The 17,335-nt window shown below is 38.0% G+C and overlaps 2 protein-coding genes across 2 annotated transcripts in view; one reads left to right on the forward strand and one right to left on the reverse strand.

Annotated features, from left to right (window-relative positions):
* Window positions 1-3,718: 3,718 nt before the first annotated feature.
* Window positions 3,719-11,620, reverse strand: cnrip1b (cannabinoid receptor interacting protein 1b). Its single transcript, XM_047350823.1, has 3 exons — window positions 11,189-11,620; window positions 9,427-9,571; window positions 3,719-6,983 (listed from the first exon to the last, which is right to left on the reverse strand). Exons 1-3 carry the CDS (start codon window positions 11,365-11,367, stop codon window positions 6,819-6,821), a joined length of 489 nt encoding a protein of 162 aa, XP_047206779.1. The 5' UTR covers window positions 11,368-11,620; the 3' UTR covers window positions 3,719-6,818.
* A 2,202-nt stretch (window positions 11,621-13,822) lies between these two features.
* The window catches only part of LOC124859190 (potassium voltage-gated channel subfamily KQT member 4-like), a 199,685-nt gene continuing 196,172 nt past the window's right edge, over window positions 13,823-17,335 (forward strand). The window contains exon 1 of the mRNA XM_047351814.1: window positions 13,823-14,371. Coding sequence (XP_047207770.1) covers window positions 14,028-14,371 — 344 coding nt within the window. The 5' untranslated portion in view covers window positions 13,823-14,027. The remainder of the gene's footprint in view (window positions 14,372-17,335) is intronic.

Below are 17,335 nucleotides of genomic sequence, written 5' to 3' on the forward strand. Positions count from 1 at the left end.
CTTTGATCACATTATTTTCAGGGGTACCGTCATTTTTGTGCAGGCCTGTTTCATGAGTTACTTTTTTGAAATAATTCTGTTGAAGTATGTTTGAAAAGCAATGTCTGACTTTCATTTGTTCATTTTCATAGAATTTGTATTCATTATTACCTTTGTCAGATTCAACTCACTGTGGGTTTTTCTTTCATTAACTGAGGGGTACCAACAATTTTGTCCACGTGTGTAGGTTGATTTAACACAACAGGGTTGAGTTATGCGTTTAACCCAGCATACTGGATTAACTTTTCAACCCAAAGAATTAGTTAAAGTTACAAATGTCTATAGTTCCCAAAAAGTGTCTTAAAAATAGAAACCATAATCAAATAATGTTCACTGTCTATACCCACTTACTCCTGCCAGGGACTGGTGGCTCCAGCAATCATTGGGCGAGAGAGGGGGTACACCCTGGACAGGTCGTAAATTTATCACAGGGCAACACAGAGACACAAAGTAAAACGCAAACGGTCACTCCAAAGGGCAATTTAGAGAAACAAAGCAGTCAAATTTTTGGACTGTTGGAGGAAGCCAGCATACCAGAAAGAACATGCAAATTCAATGCTGAAAAGCCCCAGGCTGGGATTCAACAACTGCGCCACAATGCAGCCCCATTAAATAATATTTGGATTAAAATGATATTTATTCTTGTTTTATTACTAAGTCTAAAAAAGGTTTTTATTAATAATAATAATAATAACAAAACTTTTTTTTAAATTTTGTAACACTCAAGGACTCAACACTGTACAAGACAAGGTAGAACAACAAACAAATTGCAATAAACCAATAAAAACACCAGCAGCTTGATTGAATTTGGACAATAAAATGTGTACTCCATAACAATACAAAATACTGCATATCTCTATTGACTATAATTCAATTAAATCAGGTAAACATTTGTAGCTAACTCTTGCTTGCCCTAACATCCTAAATTTAAAAAGTAGCAGATTATTGGAGAACTGAAAATCACTGAAGAATAAGTCTCTTCTCTAACCCATTATACAGGTCCTTCTCAAAATATTAGCATATTGTGATAAAGTTCATTATTTTCCATAATGTCATAATGAAAATTTAACATTCATATATTTTAGATTCATTGCACACTAACTGAAATATTTCAGGTCTTTTATTGTCTTAATACAGATGATTTTGGCATACAGCTCATGAAAACCCAAAATTCCTATCTCACAAAATTAGCATATTTCATCCGACCAATAAAAGAAAAGTGTTTTTAATACAAAATCGTCAACCTTCAAATAATCATGTACAGTTATGCACTCAATACTTGGTCGGGAATCCTTTGGCAAAAATGACTGCTTCAATGCGGCGTGGCATGGAGGCAATCAGCCTGTGGCACTGCTGAGGTCTTATGGAGGCCCAGGATGCTTCGATAGCGGCCTTTAGCTCATCCAGAGTGTTGGGTCTTGAGTCTCTCAACGTTCTCTTCACAATGTCCCACAGATTCTCTATGGGGTTCAGGTCAGGAGAGTTGGCAGGCCAATTGAGCACAGTGATACCATGGTCAGTAAACCATTTACCAGTGGTTTTGGCACTGTGAGCAGGTGCCAGGTCGTGCTGAAAAATGAAATCTTCATTTCCATAAAGCTTTTCATCAGATGGAAGCATGAAGTGCTCCAAAATCTCCTGATAGCTAGCCGCATTGACCCTGCCCTTGATAAAACACAGTGGACCAACACCAGCAGCTGACACGGCACCCCAGACCATCACTGACTGTGGGTACTTGACACTGGACTTCTGGCATTTTGTCATTTCCTTCTCCCCAGTCTTCCTCCAGACTCTGGCACCTTGATTTCCGAATGACATGCAGAATTTGCTTTCATCCGAAAAAAGTACTTTGGACCACTGAGCAACAGTCCAGTGCTGCTTCTCTGTAGCCCAGGTCTGGGGAATGCGGCACCTGTAGCCCATTTCCTGCACACGCCTGTGCACGGTGGCTCTGGATGTTTCTACTCCAGACTCAGTCCACTGCTTCCGCAGGTCCCCCAAGGTCTGGAATCGGCCCTTCTCCACAATCTTCCTCAGGGTCCGGTCACCTCTTCTCGTTGTGCAGCGTTTTCTGCCACACTTTTTCCTTCCCACAGACTTCCCACTGAGGTGCCTTGATACAGCACTCTGGGAACAGCCTATTTGTTCAGAAATGTCTTTCTGTGTCTTACCCTCTTGCTTGAGGGTGTCAATAGTGGCCTTCTGGACAGCAGTCAGGTCGGCAGTCTTACCCATGATTGGGGTTTTGAGTGATGAACCAGGCTGGGAGTTTTAAAGGCCTCAGGAATCTTTTGCAGGTGTTTAGAGTTAACTCGTTGATTCAGATGATTAGGTTCATAGCTCGTTTAGAGACCCTTTTAATGATATGCTAATTTTGTGAGATAGGAATTTTGGGTTTTCATGAGCTGTATGCCAAAATCATCCGTATTAAGACAATAAAAGACCTGAAATATTTCAGTTAATGTGCAATGAATCTAAAATATATGAATGTTAAATTTTCATCATGACATTATGGAAAATAATGAACTTTATCACAATATGCTAATATTTTGAGAAGGACCTGTATAATGTGACATAGTCTAAAAAACAATTGACAAACAAAAGGTCTTTTGGAAGTAAAAGAAAACAAAAAAATCAAATGCAATAACATGTTTCCACAAGTGTGCATATCGTTCAACTAATAGTTTGTTGAACAACTGTTTGAATTATTTTAAGCATTAGGTCCTCTTTGGTACAAGTTTAGCATGTCACGTCTTAATTTGATAGGACATTAAATTGTGAGGACATCTTGTGTACAACCCCACATATTTTCTGTCGAATTCAGTTCTGGACTCCTGCTTGGTCATTCCAAAACTTAAATTTTCCTCTCACGAATGCTTGATACATGCTTGAACTCACTGTGTTGCAGAAAAAAAAAATCAATAGATCATGATGCTGCTACCACCATGTTTCACAGTGGGTGTGGTGTTTTTTTGTTGGTAATGTTCAGTGTTTTTTTTTTTTTCTTTTGAAAGCAATATTTACATGTTTTTATTTACATTTAAATATTTATTTATATTATATATACCCTTCCCAGTAATCAGTGGAAAAATCTTTGTTGGCACTACAGCAATCAAACTCTTCTTTTATTTGCTGACCAGCTGTCTAGACGTTTTCACTGGTATTTTCACAATTTATCTTTGGTGCTGAGTTCCAAATCTGTGAAACTGAAAGGCCTCTATGCCATTACCCTAATCTTTTGCTTCTTTTACAGATTCTCTATCAGATTCATGGACCAAGGCTCGGCTCCTCCAAACTGGGTTTGAATAATTTTAGACTTAACTGTAAATATAAGGTTTTAACTATATGTAAAATTAAAGGTGGGAAATGTTTGAAAATTATTTAGGACTATCTTATTTGTTACATTGAAAAAAATTGCATTTTAACAAGGGGTGTGTACCCTTTTGGGGGTCACTGTATGCATCAGTCACAGTATCAGAGCTCAGATTCCCCACTGTAAAGTCAGTTTTCAGCCTATCCAGGAGGAGGAACATGAATGTTTACATACGAATAACAGCAGATTAGCAAGAATCACAGTTTATTTATTCAGAACCTTTCAATGTAATTTCAACTGACTAGTTTAAAAGGAAATGTCACCTCATGTCCGGTTGCCTTAATAAAAACAAGTGATGCAAAAAGATATATTTTTATTTTATTATAACATAATAAACACCACTTTCATTAAAAGGAAAGACTTCTTCTAAATATAAATCCTACAAGAACTGTATATTGAACATTTAGCTGCATTATTTTTCTGCATAGATCAGTTTCATTAAGAATTTAAAAGGTTTTCTGAAAAATAGACACACAATTTAAAAATAATTTATGGTTCTCTGTACAAAAAAAAAAAAAAATGTAATATAATGTCACAAGAAATATGAAATAAAAACAGTCAATAAATAGGTCACTAAAGGTTTAGGCTCCATTTGGTTTGGAAACACAGCCAAGTTCTTTAGAAGAGGTAGAGAAGACAAACACGCTGTAGACAAGAACACAACCGCCCCCAAAGTTGAAACACCTACTTTTATAACTGCATTTAACATTACAATTATGATACATAACATAATAAACACCCAGTATGTTTCATTTCAGGATTGGTTTTTTTAAGTTAGTCAAGATGTACCAAATGTTTGGTCATTTATTTTATTACTGCGTAAAACTGGTCAACAGGGCAGAAATCAAGAAAGCACAAACATGGTTTCAGATATGGCAATACCATCCTGAGGGCTTTTTAGATTAAAATATATATGAGGGGATTGTTCATCTATCCATATGTTTCCTTTCGATGGACAGGAACAGTGTCTCTGGTCTGAGCCCCACCCGAATCCTGAACCTTCTCACCCGATCTTTATGGCTGAGTCCAGCTGCCCCACCAAGAGAAGTTCATTTCAGTTGCTTGTATCTAGAATCTTATTCTTTCAGACACAATCCATATTTTAGTACCAAAACTGAGCTTCAAAATGTAAATGGACACCAAATCAGGAACTCCATGTTTTTTACTACATTCTTATTCAACCACAACAGAGTGGAACCTCAATTGCATTACTGCATATAAGGTCCCAATCTGTTCATCCACTCCACACTACCATAACTCATGAACAAGACTCCAAGATAGATGAACTCCTCCTTTACACAGCAGAGAGAACCCTGCATGTTTTAGGTGTGTCCCCGCTGCCACACACCTGACTTCAATAAGTGAGTGGTTAACATGATTCTGCAGCTCTTCATGACATGTTGAGGAAGTACTGTAATCATACGTATCAGGAGTGCTGGAGCAAAGACACATCAAAAACACAAAGGACAGTGGGCCCTGAGGACAGGGCTTAAGAAACACTGACCTACAGCAAGCACTTCATTATTTTCTGGAGGACAACCATGGCCTCAAGCTTGGAAGAGCTGATTCTCATCCTGGCCACTTCAGACAGACTAACCTCTGTACTGCTCCAGTGAATGCTGAAAGCCAAGCTTTGAAAAGAACCACATTATCTGCAAAAAGCAGAGACAAAACCTTGAAGTTTGCAAACAACACTTTCCTCTCCTCAACGATGAATCAGAATTCTGTCCATGAACACCACAAACTGGATCCTGGACAAGGGGCAGCTCTGGCAAAGTCCAACCAGCAATTGGAACAAGCCCAAATTTGTGATTGGATTGCAGACACAGCTTTTGCTTTTGGCATTCTCTAGCATCATCCCACACTAATTGCCTTGAGAGACACAGTTGTAATTATTGTCAAGATCCACAAAATACATGTGGACAAGACAATCAATCTTTCATTAACCTCACAGCCACTAAACAAGGATAAAGGCCTGATCTATGACCAGGGTGTAAGCCACACAGAACCTGATGAACCTGATGATCGACATAAGATTGAACACACTCTCAGGTCCCCTTTCTTAAAAGTTAGTACAACCACTCGATTTGCCACAGATGTTGACCAAGTCCTCCTTGAACCATTAGGAGAAGCATCTCAGCTCCACAACATCCACACCTTTCAGTATATCGGTACAAATCTCCTAGACTCCTGGCACCCTGGTGCCAAGAAGCTGTTTACATACACCAACTATTTCTTCCATAATGTAAGCTGTCCCCCTGAGTCTTCACACAAATATTTTATGGCACTGCTTTGTGGACAGATGGGGGCATGATCACTCACGTGCCAATTAAATATAAACTAGAAAATACAGTGGGCATTAGGGAGGTGGGAATTTTTTTTTCCATTTTTCCAGTGTAGTTGTCTTTATTGATAAGTTATTAATATATATTGATATTGTTGCTAGTTTTACCAGACAGTGGATTGTTTCCAAGGAGTAGATCAAAACTGATTGTAGCTAACGGGGAATTGTAAAATGAAACACTGTATCTACAGCACTGTACACTATTTTAAACTTCCCCCTATTCTTTATGACTGTGATTCTACTTTTTTTTTGTAAACTTTTCAATAGTTTTTGATCAAATAAACTCCAATTGTTTCTCCTTCTTAGGGTTTTTCCAAAATGTAGCACTAATGCTAGCGCTATGCTAATAGATATTTGGGAATCACTTTATTGGTGCTTAAATACTATTTTTTTTGTCTGTCTAACTGTGTTATTTTTGGTATTTATCTTCGATTTAGCTAAAGAAATGGGAATTGGGAAAATTGTGTCTTTGTGACAGCATGCCTGGAACAAAGTGTCTAAATATTAAGTTTATGAATGGTTCTTTTCTAAGTTTTCTGTTGTATGCAGACACAACAATGAATCACTGGCTTTGGAGACTTTTTTGTTACCAAATACCATTGGTCAGTGCTAAGTGACATAAATGAAAAAAATAAATATCAAGAAATAAGAGATAGTTCAAGATTTTTCCACTGTACCGCATGTAGGCTAATTTAAACATACATATATGCCAGTAACCAATAACACATACTCATACTCAATGTAAACACAGGTAAACTTACACAACTACAGTACTGTACACATATACGGATTTGTTTTACAAAGTTGTTTGGCAGTATTCCATAGTGCAGGTGGACAAGAAAAACTAATTTATCCCATTTATTTCTAATTCCTCAAACACAAAACGTTCAGACAAAATATCACACTTATTTGTTTTTCATGGCAGTTTATGCAATCTTTCACAGAAAAGAACAGGGTATGGGTATATTTCAGTTGCAAAGAGCTTCACATTTTCTGACTCAGAAAGATGGAGGGAGAACATGTTAACGTACGAACCAACGCTTTTCTGCCGGCCACTGGCCGTTAGACGAACATCTCCTTGTTGATCCACATGAGTGTGCGTGTGTCGTTGGGTTTGCATTCGTACTCGATGCTGTTGAAGCTGTTGCCCCACTGGCAGTGGTCCCTCTTGTTGTAGTTGTAGAACTTCACCTGCCACACGGTTTCAAACGATCCCACCTCCATAAACTGAAGCAGAAACACACATACAGATATACAAATACATGCATATGCGGACCTCAAGGATTCATCATCATCTAATTTTGTTGTTTAAACATGATGACTAATGAGGGAAACAGATTATGAGATGTTCCTGTATATTCAGATTTTAAGTGCAGTTTGTGGAAAAGCCTCCTAAGGTGAAAGGAATAGGAACATATTGGCAGGACAGATGGTTGCACGTTCTGAACATATATAGGGCTTATGTTACCACAGGCCGTAGGGTGCTACCTTATGGACGAGCTGCATTTACACAAATACTTACACAAACATAAAAGGAGCAGGCATGCAATGAACTCTAATTATTTTCTTTATAGCACACCATCAATCCAATGTATTTATGTACAGAACTATCTACAAATATTGGCACTCCTGGTAAAGATGTGTGAAAAGCATTAAATTCGATTGAAGTTTTATTGCATTACCTCTCATAAAACCCTCCATTGCAATGGGGAATCTAGTAAATAATTTTTGTCTTGATTTGCCCATATTTGTGGACCATTATCCTGCCCAAAGACTCAATGGCTGCCCATCGTTATTTTTCTGTCAGTGGCAATCAGATCTTTACTCAAAATTCCCTGGGATTTCAAAGAGCTCATGATGCCATGCACTCCAGCAATGTTCCCAGGGCCTTTGGATGAGGAACAACTCCATGGACATTACAGATCCTCCACCGTACTTACAGTTGCATGAAGTGCTTTTCTACATGTGTTGTTTCACGCCAAACCCATCTCGAATGTTTGTTGCTGTTGTAAAGTCTCTGCAGAGCTTATCACACTTAACACATTTATGTTTCCTTCCAAACAACTGCTTGGCATGTAGGGCTTGTGACCCAAAGATGTTATTCTTTACAGCAAATCTCTAATTGTGAGTGGGAGACTTTTTTAACCTCCCCTAAAATTTTCTTCACTGTGCATGGTGACAAGACAAATATAGGTCCTAATCCAACCTAGTTTGTCAACATCCCACGTGTTTAAAACTTTTCAGTTATACTTGAATCAAAATAAAGAGTAATGCAATACTGTGAAAAGTATTTGCCCCCGTGCAGACTTGTTTAGTTTTTGCTTTTTTGTCAAACTAACATGTTTCAAATCATTAAATAGGATTTACTGTCAAAGATAGCCTGATTAATACAAAAAGCCATTGCCAAGTGAATTTCAAGTGATGGTTGCATTTATTAAGGGAATGAAGCTGTCCACACCATCCTGGCTCTAACTGAAAAAAGTAATTGTCCCCCAATCTAATGACTGATTGTGACCCGCTTGGCGGCTACAAACACGTTCTAGTGTTTGCGATAACTACGCAATCTTTAAACTGGAAATCTGGAAATCTCAATGTAAAAAAAATTATTTTTTTAAATGTCTCTGGAAGAATTTAACACTCTTCGTTGGAGAATTGTTTTAAATTAGCCATATGGAAAGGTTTTCAAGCATGAACAACCTGTGTAAGATCATGCTGCAGTATCTCAATTGGATTCAAATCTGAAGTTTTTTTTTACCAGCTCTCCAAAACCTTTATCCTGCTTTGTTGGAGGTGTTCAGAGGAGGACATTCTTCTTCAGGATTTTCTGATTGAGAAAAGAATTCCTGGTCCAAAGCAGTCCCTGACCATCACACTACCAAGACCATGCCTAACTGTTGGTATGATGTACTTTTACTGAAAGTGTTAATTTTATGCTATAGCAGGTGTTCATTGTACTGTTGTTTTTCTTTAGGAGTTCAGCCTTTGAGACAGAGGTGATAGGAGTGTGACGAGGTGCAGCAAAAGACAACATTTCATAGACAGATATGTTAACATAGTGATAGAAGAGTTAAGGGAGGGGATGCCATATATATTTCAACTATCATTAATAAACCCAATGTAAAGCCAAACCCAATAATCTTACAGCACCATTTTTAACTTTTTCCTATCAGTGAGTAAAAAAAACAAAAAAAAAAACAAAAGCTTAAATTTTAAAAGGAAGAACAGAATTTAATATTAACAAAGCATTAATAAAACAGAGATAAACACTGCTTTAAAGTAAGACTAGCATCAGGGACTTGTCCCACTACACTAGTGTTGCTTTTTAATAGTTTATAAAACAGTTTTTAGATAACAAATAATCTCTTTATATTTGACTGCCATTTTAAACTTTAGAACTAGCATTTTAGTTTGAAAAAGGTGAGGGATGCATGCATGCATGGACATACTACAACATCAAATTATAATTATTACTATTTTTAGTAGTAGAAGTATTTTTCTAATAACATAAATAATATTTTCATATAGCATTTATAATAATAATATTTTTAAGAAAAGCAGTATTGTGTTGCTTGGCTTGATAAGGGATATTCTTAATAATCCAAATCATAGTTGATAAATTCATACACTGGTATGGATTCATATTCCTCAATTGTTTGCGCTGCACCCATACCTGTATATTGATTTGAACCGGTTGCCTTTCTCCACTCTTAGTGTGTGCCACCCCCTCAGTGTCATACTGACCAGTGTAGACCACGGACTGGGGATCTTTGGATTGCTGCTCCAAGGGAAAGGTCACTCCACCCACACTCATGGAGCTGCAGTCAGAAATACAGCAAAACATGTTCATATTTAAAAACTCAATGTGAAGATGGGTAGATGACATTAACAATGCCTAGCAAAAGTATTAAAACTCATTTTGCCTCATTACAGTCACAAACTTCACTGTAATTTATTATTATGTGACTGAGCAACACAAAATAATGCACAATTGTGAAGAAGTCAAGGGATAGATTGATTTTTTTTACAAATAGATTACTGTTCATTTGTATTCACCACCCTGAGTTAACAGTTTGCAGACCCACCTTTTGCATGCCCCAAAAGGCTTACAGCTGTAAGCCTTTTGGGGCATGTCTCGACCAGCTTTGCACATCTGGAGCCATTCTTCTTTGCCAAACAGCTAAAGAGCAGTTAGGATGGTGAGCATTTGTGAACATCAACTTTCCAGTCTTGACAAGGATTCTTACTTTGATTTGGGTCTGGACTTTGACTAGACCATTCTGAGACATGAATATGCTTTGATATTAACCAGGGATGCCCAAGTCCAGTCCTCAAGAGCTACAATCCTGCCGCTTTTAGATGTACAGTATCCCTTCTTCCATCTTCCTGAGAAAATTAAAAGAGTAGTCATGTCGCAACTGATTGCACTGAATTTAATTTGGAGGTACTGAAGTATTTTTAATCTGTAAAAAAGTAATTTTATATTCACTTCCCAATTATGCATTATTTTGTTGTAATGTATAATATAAAAGTCCTACTAAATATATTGTAGTTAAAATGTGAAAAGGTCTTTTACAAGCAACTGGAGATATTTGACAGATTTCTGTTACTGCCCCACTGACAAATCAGAGTTGAGCTGCAGGCTCCCAGCTGTGCTTTATGCCCCACATTCAGCTGAACAGCTCTCCTGCATCATCCCATGTGTGACCTACATTCACATATTTTTATTGAGGAACGTGCTCAGGGATGTTTCACAGAATTACGGCCAAACATCCTTCTCTAATCCTTGTTTGGAGATGGGGGTACAACTGTGCTCATTACATAATCAGGAATCCAAATCACTAGAGCCCAGTGACACAACACACAAAGGCCTCCATCCTAGAGTAATCCTTGGTGGATTTGACGTGGAACCAGTAGGTGGTTATGTTGCGTTCACGTGCTGGAAGTGAGGCTTGGTGACCTGTGGAGCCCTAATGGCCATGATGTTGGACCAAAAAAAAAAAAAAAAACTAGTGCAAAATAGCTGATCAATCTAAATCACCTTCTAGCAAAATGAACAAGAATGATTGTTTTGTGTATGTTTTTTGATATTTGAAAAACAAAACAACTTTTTTAGTAAAACAACTAGAATCCATAATTTGGGTGCATCTGTTGTCCACTGGTCGACAGAACGTAGACGGAAATGTGGCCAAAATGTTCTACGCGTTTTTATGAGGACATATCTAAGGAAAAAGTCAGTCATCTGAGTTAGTAACATTGGTAAAATGATTCGGTTTGTACAAATGATGCAATTTCAAGCTTTGAGCTCTGAATATCCGCACTACAAAAAGGAATGCCAGTTTGAAAGTGTAGTACCTGTTGGTTTCGCCTCTCAGGATAAATAGATATGCCCTTTTGGGGACCAGATCAGGATAATCCACACACAGAATACCTACGTGGCCTGGACTGCTCCCGGTTTCACCACCACCCCAATTTTGTACTTGGACCCGGTGAGCAGCTTGATGGTCCGGGTTTGTCCGAACCGGGCGCCGTCCGACTTGAAGTACACCGCGCTGTTGTTTGGAAGCATCTTCAGGGAAATCCCGATTTTGACGATCTGGGGCACGTCGGCCATGTTTCCGTGCAGCTAGAGGATACCTCGGCAGTGATCAAGGAGGGAAAGAGTCAGGGTGCGCATAAGGTGTTGCGATCGGTTGGGGCGGACGGAGAAGCGAGAAGCTCGTCAGACGATAAAGTGCGGCACATTTCCGCGGCTTAACCTACAACGCCGGCCTAATCCCAACCAATGCTCTCCTTGATTCTCCCCCTCTGAAAATCTCTCCCTCTGTACACTCCCACCTTCACTCCTCACGCGTGTCTTTGCTGGACAGCTGTCCTTGGTCCTGAAATTGTTTAGTGTTGTGTTGCTGTAAACGATCATGAAATGACGTAAATAAAATGAATTCATATTGTAGGTTGTATTCACCTTATATTCATCTAAACGTGGCTATAACAAAAATACATATTTTGAATCATATTTAAATCAAATATTTTTGTCATCTAAAAACCTAAATAATCTCTGCTGACAGATAGTTTGATAGCCAAAGCTTCCCATAAACCTCTAAAAATAATGGTTAAAGAGTGTAGTTCTGACAATGTAACTTCTAGATAAAGCACTTTTTTCGTAGAAATAAATATTGATACAAAAGATACTACTATAACTGTTACTACTACAGCTACTACTATTGCTACTGCTTCTACCAATAATAATAATAATAATAATAATAATAATAATTATTATTATAGTAATAATAATAATAATAATATAAGAAGAAGAATATCTAATGTTCTAGGTTCTGTTGGCTCTCTGTAATGCTGTGACTTGACCGTTAGAGGTCAGGCTTGGATCACAACATCAACAACATTGCAGATCGAGTATTTCTGCTGAAACGAATGTGCAACTTCAATTTTTAGGTCTACTACTATAGGATGATAAGAAAAAAATGGACGAAAAAAGAGTAGTATTACTACTACTAATAATAATAATAATAAAATTCGTAAACACCAGTGCCCTGACTGAACAACACTGGAGTGAGGAGAACACAAGAAATCTGCAGAGATTATGCTGTGGATATGTCAGATTTCAGAGTATATAGCAAATAATTTCATTCGGTTGGAGAAATAAATGTTTTGGTTTTTTTTTTTGTAATTGTTTATTATTCAGTTGCTTACTGGTAGGGTAGAACTGCACCTGCACTCTTCTAGTATAAAACTATGTTGTTGTAAAAGATGTTATTTGCAGATTAATTAATTTAGTCTGCGCTCAAATGTTGCTGTAAAGCCAATACACACCTTTCAGGCTTTTACAGGCAGTGTTGCATCCACATACAATCAGAAATGTATGTTTTAGTACTGACATCTGAGCTAGAGGGTCTCTTTTTTCTTAAGTCTGGAGAGAACTTTGCCAATGATTTTCAACAACAATTTCGAAGTTTGATTAATCTTATTAAGAACAATTTTTCAGTTTATCTTAGTTTTAGAAAACAAGATGACCTTTCTTAATCAATTTCAAATGTGGCTTGTCTTTGCAAAGGATTTCATACCTCTATTTGGTAAAAGTGCCAACACTGTCTTCAAATCTGGAAGTATTCCCAAGCTAATGCTATGATTCTATTGAAGGAAAACACATTTTTCCAGTGCCCATACACATCCTTTTTGCTTATTTTAGCTTGGACAATTATTGTTCCTATGTAGCTCAGAAATATGTGGTTTGCACATGTCATGTCCAAATTTACCGCAAACAAAGAAGGTGGATTTCAGTGTTGGTTAGTCTGATTATCTATCTATCTATCTATCTATCTATCTATCTATCTATCTATCTATCTATCTATCTATCTATCTATCTATCTATCTATCTATCTATCTATCTATCTATCTATCTATCTATCTATCTATCTATCTATCTATCTATCTATCTATCTATCTATCTATCTATCTATCTATCTATCTATCTATCTATCTATCTATCTATCTATCTATCTATCTATCTATCTATCTATCTATCTATCTATCTATCTATCTATCTATCTATCTATCTATCTATCTATCTATCTATCTATCTATCTATCTATCTATCTATCTATCTATCTATCTATCTATCTATCTATCTATCTATCTATCTATCTATCTATCTATCTATCTATCTATCTATCTATCTATCTATCTATCTATCTATCTATCCATCCATCCATCCATCCATCCATCCATCCATCCATCCATCCATCCATCTATCTATCTACTCTATACACTTTGAGTGATGGGGGTGTGGTGTAGGAGCACCAAAAAGTAGATAGATAGATAGATATATAGATAGATAGATAGATTTATTAATCATTATTAATTTATTAATCACTGATTACTCTCTCTGCTCATTCTGTCAAATAGAGAGTAAGCAGGGTCTGGACTACAGTCCAGAGGGTGAGATGGTAAAATAGTGAGAGTGTGGGAGGGTGGAAGGGACCCTCCCTCTCGACAAATGTCTTCATAGATCCACTCCTTCATAACCAAACTCTTTCCCAGCCTTGCGCAGATGGCCAAAGTGTCCAAACCGGAGTCTGAATGTGTTCAATTGAGCTTAGTGAGACAGGATGAAGGTCAATTAGTAATTTAACCCATAACGAAGCTCTTTATCATATTTACATTTATAGTTGAAGTCAGAATACCAAGAAAAACACTTGGCTACATGTGAGTGTATGCCGGTCTCCGAGCGCGCTCCACGCTTGCGCTGGTGATGCCATGCCGCGAAGTCACACCAACGAAGATAGCGGCACCGGGATCTGGCTGAAGACCTCTGCTGGGAGCCGGACGCACGAACACCCGTTGAAAGATGTGGAGTCTGGACGGAGGACGATGAATAACGCAGTTAGGGTCGGGGACGGTCTACTCTCTCCCCCCGCAGCAGGTGTGGCAGCAGCGGCGGCGGAGAGGAGTCAGGGCGCCCGGCTCAGCTTGCTGGGAAAGCCGCTGATCTACAGCTCTCAGAGCGGCCGCAGGAACGCTCGGTACCGGCGGCTCCAGAATTACCTCTACAATGTGCTGGAGAGACCGAGGGAGTGGGCTTTTGTCTATCACGCCTTTGTGTGAGTACAGACTTTATTACATGTATTAAGAATAAAAGACTATGTCTCCTATTCTTGGTTTTAAAACTTTTAAACGGTGAAAACTGCTTACAAATATTAGTATACACACACCAGCAATGTCTTTTCCTATCCTGCCTCTGCAGCTGCAGCCACCCCTACACCCACATCAACTACATCACCTGTACACACACAATACCATGAACACACACAAGACTGAAGAATAAGTTAGAATCTCATCAAAAACTTATTTCAGTAATTCAATTCAAAGAGAAAAAGTCACAGATTCATTATGAGTGATATATGTCTGTAAATTTGGATGATTTTTGCCTTACTGCACATACAAACCTAAAGTTCATTTTCTTAGAATATTAAAGTATTAAAGAAGTCCAGTAAATAAAGATTTTTTTTTATGCAGAATTGTGATTAAATGTGGTCGCCTATACAATCACAGGGGCGACTTCAGAGTTCACAGTTGTCCAGCAGACAGTCATTGACCTCCTCCACAAGGACTGTAAACCACAGTAGGTCATTGCTGAAGTAGCTGGTGGTTCACAGAGGGCTGTCCACAGGAATGTTAATGGAAAGTTTAGTAGAAAGAAGAAGTGTGATAGGGAACTTCACAAAGTGTGGACTTCGGCTGGAGTCAGCACTGCAGATGAAAGTAAATTTTGCTTTTCATTTGGAAATCAAAGTCCCAACATCGGAAGGAAGAGTGGAGAGGTGCAGAATCCATGTTGGTTCAAGTCTAACATTAATGTTGTGTTAGACTGGATTTATGTAATGTTAACATTTTCTAAGAAACTAAATCTTGGATTTTCAGCAGCTGAAAGTCATAAGCATCAAAATTAATAAGAGAAATAAATGCTTGAAATATATCATTCTCTGTAATTAATCTATATGAATTTCACTGTTTTAACAGAAGTAGTGAAATAAATGTACTTTTTGGTGGTATTCTATAGTGTTCAACGTCGTTTGATATGACATTTTACCATCTTTAATAAGTGTAATTGGAGCTACCACAAAACAAACTGTGTGTAAGTGAACCATAATATTTCTGTGTGACTGGATCATAACAGTGCGACTGATTTAGTTATATATTTGTATATAATTGGATTATAAATTGGAACTGTTGATCTTGTAAAAATATGACCTCTGCTGTGAATCTGTGCTATACAAAAAAACTGAATTTTACTGACCCTGAAACAGAAAAATCAGTAAGTAATTAAGTCACATCTCAACTTCTCTTTGTACACCTTGGAAATTCTCCAAGAGATTTGAGAAATCGGTCAAACTACAAACGTGGCTGCTATCAACAGGCTACTGCTTTCAATTGATTCCAAACAGAGTAGCTCTGGGAGGGAAGTCCTTAAACTGAAAACAGCCTTCCACTGACCACAAGTTTTTTTTTTTTAGGTTTTTTTTCTTATGTGAAATGCTCTGATTTCCTCCCTCCACTCTCACACGATCAATTTGCAAAAATGTCGCAAGCAGATATTTCTAACCTCTATTGGTTTTTGTCTATCAGCCCACCAGAAAACCAGTTGCTTGTTGTAACAGAAAAAGATTTTCCTTCAGAAGCAGCTGGTGTGGCATCGAGCTCCTCTGCTTTACCTGTCAGTAGAACATCTTTTCAGTCAAGCAGTGGGGATTGTGCTTGGGATTTTCCCAGCATTTCCGTCAGTGGCACCCTTTTCTCAGCAGTGGAGTTTTTAAGTTAAACTCCTCAGTGTAGCTGGCAGTGCACCCCAGAGGAGATTAATTAAACTGTATTAGTATTAGTGTGAAGATATGGCAGAGTATCTCTCAAAAAGCTGGTGTAATGTATAAGGTTTGGCTCTAAATTGCCACAACTGCAGGTATTTCAGTTGAATAAAGAACAAAGAATTATACACACATTCTACCATTTTACTATTTTCTATCCATACAGAAAACAAATGAGTACCTGTTGTTTTGCAGTGCAGGCCACATCTAAAAGAAATCCTTAAGATAAATTCCCCTTTTATTACAGGCGTATAATGTCACACTGAAACATTTAGAGAAATACAAATTTTACTTCTAGTACATTTATTCAGTTGGAGGAAAAACACGATTGCTGTTCAAGTTTAAGTGGACTTAGGATAACTCCACTGGAGGTTTACTTTTGTGATTGTAGTGCAGAAAATTTTTATTTTTCAGGCATCACTCACAAACAACTTGCTAGAATCTGCAGTAGTGTTGTAAATAAATAGGGCTTCGACTGAGGGACTGCATTCCCATCATTGGAAGCATGATTGGACTGAAACACCGCCTCCCTTCCAATTCTGTGCACTTTCTGTTGGAAGAAGAACATTGCGAGAAGTAAGTGGAGCTGTCAGAGGAGAAGCTTCAAGGCCGGATGTTGACGTTTTATTTGCTCCTGCAGGACAGCCGAGGTCGCGAGGGTTAAGTCGTTACATCTGCTCCAGACCGCAGCCTCCCACACTGAGTTGTTCTGATCAGCTGTGTGCACTTAACAAAGCAAACCATTTGTTTAAGTGGGATAAAGGGGAGATTCGCACACATGTCTCACGCTTCAAGCAAATTTGCAGAAAGCAGGGATACGTTCTTTAACAGGACAAGAAAGCTTTAGTTACCCCTCTTCGATATTTTCCAGTAGTTAATCGGCTTATATTGCTTATGCTTTTGATTCTTTAGCTTTCTAGTGGATGGGCCATGTGTTTTTTAAAGCTCGGTTTTGACATTTCATTCAATTGTCCCCAAAACAAGCAGGGAAAGCAGATAAGATACTGCTATTAGTAATATTTTGAGGACTTAGGATTAAACTGTACAAACACTTTAGATCATGTCCATTTATTTTCAATTCACAGGAATGAAGTTAATTTATCTGAAAACAAGGGGGCACTGAAGAAGTTCAGTGCTGAATCATTTCTGCTTTGTTTTGTTATGTATGAAAGGGGGCCAGCTCCAGAACCAGCTTGCAGAAAC

Source organism: Girardinichthys multiradiatus, chromosome 22 (assembly GCF_021462225.1).
Source record: "Girardinichthys multiradiatus isolate DD_20200921_A chromosome 22, DD_fGirMul_XY1, whole genome shotgun sequence".
NCBI lineage: Eukaryota > Metazoa > Chordata > Actinopteri > Cyprinodontiformes > Goodeidae > Girardinichthys > Girardinichthys multiradiatus.